The 10,394-nt window shown below is 39.4% G+C and overlaps 2 protein-coding genes across 2 annotated transcripts; both read right to left on the bottom strand.

Annotated features, from left to right (window-relative positions):
• Positions 1-336: 336 nt before the first annotated feature.
• LOC110098892 (malonyl-coenzyme A:anthocyanin 3-O-glucoside-6''-O-malonyltransferase) lies at positions 337-2,415 on the bottom strand. Its single transcript, XM_020825839.2, has 2 exons — positions 1,981-2,415; positions 337-1,400 (listed from the first exon to the last, which is right to left on the bottom strand). The coding sequence occupies exons 1-2, from the start codon at positions 2,413-2,415 to the stop codon at positions 516-518; spliced, it is 1,320 nt and encodes a 439-aa protein (XP_020681498.1). The 3' UTR covers positions 337-515.
• Positions 2,416-6,939: 4,524 nt separating this feature from the next.
• On the bottom strand, positions 6,940-8,307 carry LOC110098877 (phenolic glucoside malonyltransferase 2-like). Its single transcript, XM_020825822.2, has one exon. It carries the CDS (start codon positions 8,305-8,307, stop codon positions 6,940-6,942), a length of 1,368 nt encoding a protein of 455 aa, XP_020681481.1.
• Positions 8,308-10,394: the final 2,087 nt, after the last annotated feature.

The following is a 10,394-nucleotide window of genomic DNA, read 5'->3' as shown; positions in this document are numbered from 1 at the left end:
AATATAATATAATAAAATAAAGGGCAGCCGCGACCACCACGGCAATGGCTCGACGTTCCTAGCTCCTTCCTCTCCGACAGTACATCATTTCTCGTACGACTGGCAATGTCCGCACGATGCGGATGCAGTACTTAATGAGCATTTTTATCGCCCCAGCCATTCAAAATATTAAAATTTACATTTTTAATATATAAGTTTTTTTATTTATATTGTAACAATTAAAAAATATTACACTCCCAGTCCCGTTGGTACCATACCACCGTCGTCCCGTCGTCCCGTCGTCTTCTGCTCGAGGGGATCGGGGCCGGGCGGCATGAGGAGGAGCACTCCAAAGATTTGCAGGAGGAGGATTAGTGACGATCCGATGAGATCCTTAATGAAGTTGACAGGTGAAAGAAGATGTAAATTTAAATATTTTGATTACACATAAATTTGATAAAAAAATAATAAAAAGCGATCCAAAAGAATAAACGGGAAAACGACCGTATCTACGCCTGCGATCGCCGGCATAAATATCATTCATCTTCCGCAACACCAGCGACAAAACAAGCGACAAAATCCTCCATTTCATTCGCCGGCAACGCTATCCCAATCTCTAGTCCACCCTCCACCTCTCGACTCTCCGCCAACGACATCGCCCCCGTCCTCTCCACCGACACCAACTCCACCTTCCTCGGCCTCCCCCACCCAAAATCCACCCCATATATCCCCAATTTCGGTGAGCCGGCCACCGTCAGAGCCCTGCTCGCCGCATACTCCCTTACAGCTCTGATCCACCTCTCCGCCCCTTCAAAAACCCCCTTTTCCAACCCCTTTATCACCACCCATATCGCCTCCGCCCCCGCCGCCGCGCCCCTTCTTCCGATCAACTCCTCCCTCTTGATCTCGACACAACATATCCCCAAACAGTTTCCGAAATACGCGTTTGGGACCGCGGGCCGTAGCCGCGCCCGGCAGCCCGTTACGAACCCGAACCTCTCTTTCTTCGCACTCGTCCCGCCTCTCGCACGCGCGAGGCTTGCCCACACAAGCCCGCAAGCCAACGCGAACGGCGAGCATTTAGTCGCCGTGCGTTGGCCAAGTCGGTGGAGTTCGTCGGGCCCGAGAACGAAGGTCGCGCGCACCAAATTGGGCCGGGTTGAGATATCCCATTTGTCTAAGCTGTCGTCGCTTTTGAGATTCTCAATGTCTTTGAGGAAAGTGGTTGTTAGGTCTTTGGCGTCAGAGATTAGTGTGCGGTGGAAGAGTGGTGGCGGGAGAAGGGAGAGTGGTGGTTGGTCGGAGCCTACTTTGGCGATTAGCGCCCAGGTTTCCATGAAATGGGTGTAGGAGGAGCCGTCGGCGGCGGCGTGGTGGACGGTGGTGCCGATGACAATGCCGGCTTTGGCAAACAGTGTCACCTATACCAGCCACGGAGTTGAAGTAAAAAACAGAGCAATGAATTCTTAAAAAAAAAAAAAAAAAAAAAAAAAAAAAAAGAAATATAACAATCAGTTTACAATAAGCAGTTAATAGTAAAAAATATCCAAACTCACATGCTTGTCACATGGCAGATGCTTCCATTATTAGTGCAATTATTGCACCAGACGCTGTTCTCAAATCCACTAGGACCATTATGAGTTACCCAGCCAGCTTGCTGACTGCACGGATCCACACTGAAGTTCCAATCTGTTTTCTTCAAAACCGCAGCGATGCGTTTTAGGGTTTCAACTGAGCAAATAAAAGAAAAGGAAACAAGAGCCAGATAAATCACTATCGATCAAAATAAATTATCTTGAAAATATTCTTCCATGGTGAAACTAAAAATAAAACAAAATCAGCAGGAGTTTCAAATAATGCTTCCTGAAAACTACAGAAAACCCTGAAACAAAGATCTAGTTAAAGGAAAATGATTACATATCATCTTAAAAAAAAAAAAAAAAAAACTCAGCTTAAAAACTGGAATAATTAAACATAAAAGAAAAGACCAAGAACCCCAACCTGAACGGAGAGAAGAGCTGCCGCCGGCAGCGGTTGGAGGAGAGGGCGAAAGCGCTCGGCAGCGCGAGCGTGGTTGGCTGAGAGTTCCTGGAAGTCGTCGCTGCTTACGGCGACGGTGAGGGAGATGGAATCTGAATCTGAACATAGGATTTCAGGTGACTTTTCTTCCGCCGGAAATATGAGTGAGCCGGCGAGGGGGTAGAAGCGGCGGAGCGCTAGAGACAGGGAGTGCTTAAGGTTGGGGAGCTCGGAGTCGAGGAAGTGCGATTTTGTGACAGGGAGGTCGTAGAAGAAGAGGCGTTGAACTGGAGGGAAGTTAAGGAAGAGGAGGTCGAAGTAGGTGAGAGGAATGGAGGCGCAGAGAGTTGGGGAGCTGCTGGCCGCCGCTGCAACCCGGCAATTCTCCACCACCTTGAGCTTATGAAACGGAGACATGTCGCAGTGGTCTCTTGATAGATTTGATAAAGCATATAATTAGTTCAGCTCTTCGTGTGTGTATAAATATAAAAAATTGATTTAAATTATTAAAATTTGAAAATTAAACTGATAAGATTAGTTTTATCATAGATTAAATGGAATCAAATTTTAATTTGATGAATTCAGCTTTATTTTAGATGAGCTAAAATGTAATTAAATTTAATAATATAATAATTATTTTAAATTTAAGTAACATATATTAATAACAACATCAAGCTTTTATTCTACTACGTGGGGTCAGCTACATTAATCTTTTTTCTCCATTGTGTTCGGTTAAGAGTCAAATTCTCATTTAGATGTAATGAAGAAAGTTTATTCAAAAGAAAATAAAAATCTAAAAGCTTGAGATCCCCTCTACGCAAAAGTACATAATCACCTATATACATTCTACGGTGCACAAGAAAGAGCACCCAAAAAAGGAGGATACCACAAAGAACAGAGAAAGCTCTGGAAACGATCCATCTCCTAATCAAGCTCTGCAACAAAACTTCCACCTGCACTACAAAAAAAACTTGTACACAATAATAAGATACAAAATGTAAGAGAAAATAAGATAGCCTTACCAAAGCAGCAGCTGAGGGGAAACAGAACATAGAAAGGCCTAACAAGGCAAAGCAGAAAAACAGCCCAGATAATCACCACAATAATAAATTCCAAACCTAAACAGAGACAGCCACAAGCACCAGAACTGCACAAAGCTCCCAACAGCCCAAACAAACCAAGGTAAAGGAAAACATATAGCAGCCGGCGAGAGGGAAACCTCCCAGCAGTCCCAGCATCCCGAAGATACCAAATGGACTCGTTAGTATCATTTGGAATCTCCGCAACATCCAACCTGAATTGATCAAAGGCAATCACAGAAAAGAAAGAAAAACCCAGCAACCCCAACATCCCGTAGAAACATCAGGTATTCACAGACATGAAAGAAAAACCAAGATAAAAAAAGCTCCCAGTAGCTAGAGAAACCTCCCAGCAAGCAAACAAAACATTGGCACCCAGGATCCAAATATAGAGCCGCCCAACACCAGCAAGGGATCAAAAACCCAAGCAGAAATAAGATTGAAAAGCATACGAAGTAAAGCAGAAGACACTGGGATGCAGCAGCAAGGAAAACCTCCAGGAAAAATGCCACAAACGCATCAACCTAAGTCCTAATATAAGGAGTACCAATAACATCCTAATAAATAAGCCCTCTCAACTGCACAAGAATGTTTTTAACAATATAATACGTAAAGTGAGTAAAGCTGCAGCCCCAAGTAACCAACCAATTAGCACAAGAATTACATTCCCGATGAACATGATTGAAATTGACGTTAATAGAAACCAAAAAACTGTTTGATCGCCCTCTCCAAATAGAAAAGATTCACATTGCAAACCGAGTCATCCAAATAGTTAAAAAATTGCATGCAATAACAGGAATCAACCTCAATGATAAAGGTACTAATATCCAAAGAAATACAAAGTTTAATACCATAAAGCATTGCAGAAAGCTCAACAGAAGTCTTATCCCTCTCGCTTAAGGGGCCAGTGAAGGCCATAATAATATTGCCAAGACTATCTCTAAGGATGCCACCACAACCAGCATAATTACCACTCACATTCATCTTGAAAGAATTAATAGGAGGCTTGATCCAGTGAACTAGTCTAGAACCAGGAGGATGGAAAATGCCATCAAGGCAAATGCCAAGATCATTAGCAACAAACCTACAATTTTTAAAATTCTTAATAGAAATGAGGTTAACAGATAATAAATTAAGGACCTTGTCTTTCACATTATTAATGATTCTGTTATGGTTCATGCCCACACCATTAAAGTAAGAGTTGTTCCGATCTAACCATAAATACCAAAGAATAAGAGAATGGATGACATTCCTAATATGCCCTTTGGATTTGACAAACCAAGACCCCAAAAGAGTATAAATGGAGAGGTTAGAATTAAAACAATTGAGCTTAAAAACATCGTCAAAATAAATCCAAGTTTTAATGGCCACAGGACCAGACAAAAAAACATGATGCATGTTCTCAATGTGGTAACAACATTGACATTTGGAAGGTAAAATGAAACATCTTTTAATTAAATTATCCTCCATAGGAATAAGCTTATGCAAAAGCCTCCACATGAAAACAACAATAAAAGAAGGAATGTTTTATGCCAAATAAAAGAGAAAATATAGGAACAAACCTTCTTAGATCTGAAGGAATTCCAAGCATCCTGAAGCTTAAAGGTACCATCATTACACCAGTTACACAAAAGACGATCATCAGAAATAGTATTCAGGGGAGTGTTCACAATTTGATTAGCAATAGAACCAGGCACCACTCTCTTCAACTTATCATGAATCCAACAGTTATCAGTAATGAAATCCCTAACCTAAACTGACTCAATAGAAAAGGTATTGGTGATAGAGTCGATTGAATGTTGGCCCATCCAATTGTCCTGCCAAAAGAAAACATTGCCACGACCAAGGCCCCAAGAAAGATGGGTTCAACCTTCCATTTAACTTTACAGAGCATCTTCCAAACATTGGAGTCCCCTTATTTAAAAAATAAATAGAAGGGTGCCTTCCTTTTATTTAACGTGTGAATAGCCCCAATACAGTCATTGGACATTTTTGAGGAGGCAATAAAATGTGAATAGCCCCAATAGAGTCATTGGACATTTTTGAGGAGGCAATAAAACAACTTTTACTTTTATTTAACTAAAGCCCAAATTTAAGATAATCATAGTTGTTTTATTGCCTTTTGTTTATCTTTTATTTAAAGAAAGCCTAACTTTTACTTTTATTTACTTTTAGTTATTAATCCTCTAATTTAAGATAAAAAAAGTAAAAATTGTTTTATCTTAAAAATAATCATAGTTAAATACTTTAATCTTTTATTCATCCCCTTATAGCTATGATTTTTATGAAAATTAATTAAGGTCTCAAGTGTTAATCTTAGAATTATTCTTATATATATAACACTAATATATAATAATGTTAAGGTCATATTAACACGATCAAATAGTGGTCAATTCGAAATGCATTAGGTTTTATCAAGCCAATCTCTTTCTAGGCAAGTATCAATAAGATTTAAAATTCCATTGAATGAAAATCACATAAAGCCTAAAACTAGTAGAAGATAGTGAACTTGTTGATCTTGCATTAGCCTCATTTGCATAAGGATCTATAGTTGGAATATTTGTAGGATTAGCGGTGACGACGGTAGTCAGAACGATCATAGTCGGCAGGCCATAGTGGTCAAAATGATCGTAGTCTGGTGATGATAATCAGAAAGATCGTACTCGGGAATACATCACTTCTAATTTTAAGTTAAATTATCTTTTATTAGCATCTATCACCATATTAATGAGATCATTAAATGGGATGTTTCTCTCTATCTTTAATCCTTTGCTCCATTTTTTTGTTGGATAACTAAACATTTGCATGTCTTCTTTCCATTCTTCTTTAGATATTATAAGAATATTGATGTTCGATCTACCTATAAAAAAATACTTTCTTAGTCTGTAACTACATAGTTCTTCAAAAAATATTAAAATTAATCGAATCATGTTCGAAAATTGATCAAACATGATTGAATATTTATGAAATCAAAGTCAAATATTATTAGTACACAACAATACATAAATATTGTATTATCTTATTAATGCTGAGGTGTCACTTAACCATTGGTTCATATTTAATAAGGCCACATATATATATGTATGTATGTATGTATGTATGTATGCATTTCATAAGTATGAGATCAGAACTTCATTTTCTACTTTACGTTTCTTCTCCTGTTCTTGTTTCTTCCTGTTCTTGCCGTTAGAATTCTACAAATATAATAATTGAATTATATTCGAAGACATGATTTCATAATATATAAGCTACGTTAAAACATCTATTTAATTAAGATATAATCATATTTATTCTACGAATGATGTTCAAATAAAGATAAAAAAACATAATACTAGCTTAGCATCTTGAATCTTATTTGATTATGGTTCGCATTAGGTCAAAACATATTTCGCATAAATGTTAAAAAATATATAAACATACTATTTGATATTTTATCTAACTCTTCATTACATTTTTATCAAAATGATATAATTTATGCTGTACAATGGAATCTGAAATAAATATTACCTCTATATCTTTAAGTGGTCAAGATGATTATTTCATCCAAATATTAAAATAAAGACCAAAATAATTATTTTGTCAAAAAAAAAAAAAAAAAAATCAATACCAAAGATAGAATCATGGAATAGAAAACCCTTCACCTTCGAAAAATGAAAAATTATTCTGTTCGGAATTTGGATGTGTCTGAGCTCCAATCAAAATAGATCACATCGCCTGTACACAACCTTGTAGACAGGATTTGTATAATACACTCTGTGTACAGGCGACATAACTAATATTAATTGTAGTCGAGATGCAAGCTACATCCAAACTTTGCCCATAATAATTTCTCTCAAGAGTCGAAGAGGCCAATCACAAACAACTATAGATCCAACAAAGCCGTTGCATAGTTCATTCCAAACTTGTTCATCTCCTCTTCAGAAAGTACCAAACCAATCTCCATTCCTCCCTTCTCCTTTCTGCTCTCAGCTAGAGACATGGCTCCGGTCTCACCAATGGAAGTAATCTCCACCTTCACCGGCCTCCCCCATCCAAAATCAACCTCGTAAACCCTAAGCTTTGGCGATCCAGCAACTGTTAATAATCTGCTCCCCATCATTTCCAAATACGTATTGAACGCCGATTCTAATACCTCAACAACATCCCTCCCTTGCAATCCATCTATGCTCTTCCCAATTTCCATGGCCGCCACTTCAATCCCATCCTTCCCTGCAACCTCTCCTGCCTTCAACTCCGTCAAAAAATTTCCCAAGCAGTTCCCGAAGTAATTGCTCGGAATCGGTGGCTTCATTCTCTTCCTCCAATCCACAACGCATCCGAAACATTGATTGATTTCATTATCATATCCCCGAGCTCTCACGAGGCAGCTCCATACATAAGCGCAGGTTACAGAAAATGCCGAGATGTGAAATGATGGCTTCCCTTCTTTTGCACCCTTCGCCTGCACCCGCTCTTTCAGCCGCTCAATTTGATATTTGCTGAGAGAAAAAGTTGCAGAGACCAAGCGAGGATCAAAAACTGGCAATGGATCCTGCTTCTTTAGATTCTTTTCGTACATCTCATTGAGTTTATGTGCCATTTTGAAAATTTTTCGGCGCATATTGCAAGGATCAATAATAATGGATCGATCGAGGAATGGAGGGGAGATGCTGTGGAGCGTGGGCTCGGTCGAGCGGCAGGCATCAGCCCAAGATCGGATGAATTGCATCGATCCGGATCCATCGCAGGCAGCATGGCTTATTGCGAAGCCGATACAAAGGCCTTGATTGGGGAAAAGCGTGATTTGAATTGAGATGGCTGGAAACTCGCTGCCGGAGAAGGTTTTTGCAGGTTTCGGCACCAAAAGACGAAGCTTTTTGAAGTTTCGTGGCTGGTGACCGGATATGTTGCGGAAGTCATCGCCGGCGAACTCGGCGACGGTGATGGTGACGGAGTCGCCTTCCTCATAGGCAATCTCGAATTGGTCGTCGGAATCAGGGGAGGGGCGGATGGATCCTGCTAAAGGGTAGAAGTGGTGGAGGGTGAGGGAGAGGGATTTGGTGAAGATGGGGAGGTTGTGTTCAATGAAGTGGGAGGTGGGGTGAGGAAAGTCGAAAAAGAAAAGCCTTTCCACCATTTGTGAGTTTCGGAGCCAAATACAGTCGAGGAAGGAGAGAGTTTGAGGAGGTTGAGATGGAAGTGAAGGAAAAGGAGAAACTTTTATTTCGTGGAGCACTCTCACAGCAGCCATGGCTTCAAACTACAGGCACTGTTCTCTTCCAATGGATTCATGTTCTTCATATATATATATATATATATATATATATATTCAGGATTTCTTCAAGAGCGCCATTAACGAAGTTTAAAATTAGCTATTCTATTATTAAATAACCCAACCGCCGGTAGGTGTACCGCCCACGCTGTTCAGCTCTCCTCTGTCGCTGAAAGCATATTACCCGATCAACAAAGCACCAAACTGAGCCAACTAATGCCTTTCAAAGAATAGCACAAAAACATAACCTCCCTTAAGAGGGGAAGATGAGCTAAACCACTATGTGTCGCCATGTTGAGGCTAAACTACTATGTATCACATTCAAGGACGTGCTATTATGGTGATTCTATCGCATTCCTCTATAGAGTATTTTTTTCCTTTCGCTGCTTCAAGCATTAGTTCATGATGGAGTTCGCTAGTGCTTAGAAGCCACTAAGAATATACAGTGTCATTTACAATGTTTGAGGCTTGCATTTATTGTGAGATTCTATATATCAAGATTAGGGCTATAAGTGAGCTGAGCTAGTTTGAGATGAGCTTATTGAGTTTTAAGTTCACGCTCAAGCCTGTAATCGGGCTCGTTTACTAAACAAGCTCGACTTCGAGCTTGATTTTTATACATCAAGTTGAGTTTGAGCTCATTTAAAGAGTTCGAAGAGCTCAAAATGAGCTTAACAAGCTTAGCTTTATAATGTTACTAATTGGCTTGACTCAACTTGTTCACACCCCTGTTCAAGACAGAGCCTATTTTTGTTGAGGTAGCAATCACTTCAAGATGCTTGATCACCTTGCTAAGTAAATCTTCAAGCCAATTGGCATGCCCATCTCACCCAAGATCTCCATCTAATAAATTTTTTTATTGTGCTCATGCCATATTCTCTCCCTCCCTCCATCATATATATATATATATATATATATATATTCGAATTTAATTAATTATTTATTAATAACTTTAATATTAATATTACCAACTTTTACTTATTTATTAATAATTTTCACTTATTATTTTATTAATAACTTTAATATTATTATTAATAACTTTTATTTTTAATGTTAATATTAATAACTTTAAGTGTTTTAACTTTAATATTAATATTAAATTTAAATTTATGTAGTATTCTGTTTAAATATAAAATAGTAAAATTATTATCGTATTTTACTCCATAGCAGAGTGGTCGATACCCTCAACCGGAACATGTCTTGAGTTTGAATTCTCACATAGACAGACAGGCGGTCGGGTGGGTAGGACGTCAGGCAACTCGGACGCACTACAAGAAATTCATTGATTACCGGCGGTCTTAATCGGCGGTTGTCTAGCCGCCGGTAATAACGGCGGTTTAACCGACGGTCAGTAATAATGGCGGTAATAACCGGCAGTTGTCCCATACGGGCTGGCCAGGAGCTTTCACGGACATGAAAGATAGGCAGCCAGGAAGAGCGGACTCGTGCGGGCACCTAGGCAATGCGTTCGTGCAGCCATTTATAAATTTTTTTTTTGTTTTTTATAAAGGTCTTTTTCTTGCCATTTTTTTTCGATGCTCGTTGTACTAGTAAAAGTTTTTTCGCCAGAAATTCGCTAGAAACTTACCAATTTTCTGTCGAAAAATTTGTTGGTAACATGTGATTTTCATGTAGTATATCAAGCATCCCTATAAAGTCAATTGAGGATCACCCAACTCTATTCTTACACGCCCACTTTTGAAATATAACTTACACATCCATAGAGAAGGTGCCTACAATCCAATTAACTAGGAATATATTATCTATTTTTAGGGAGTACCAGCTTGAGAGTGATCATAAATCCATTGATTATGCCTCATACTTAGGGGTGTCAATTCGGGTCAACGGTCGGGTTCGAGTCGAACCTAGAACTGACCCGGCACTACTATTCGGGTCAACCCGAACCCGACCTGTTTTTAAAAACGGGTCAGGTTTCTGGACCCGAACCCGAACCCGTTTTTAAAAACGGGTCAGGTTTCTGGACCTGAACCCGACCCGATTCGGGTCCGGGTCAACCCGACTCGACAAGAATGACCCGGGGTTGACCTAAAATTGCTAGTTTTCGG

This window comes from Dendrobium catenatum, unplaced genomic scaffold, assembly GCF_001605985.2.
Source record: "Dendrobium catenatum unplaced genomic scaffold, ASM160598v2 fragScaff_scaffold_1381, whole genome shotgun sequence".
Taxonomy (NCBI): Eukaryota; Viridiplantae; Streptophyta; class Magnoliopsida; order Asparagales; family Orchidaceae; genus Dendrobium; species Dendrobium catenatum.
The sequence above is the reverse complement of the archived record's forward strand: the minus strand, read 5'-3'. Positions and strand labels throughout refer to the sequence as shown.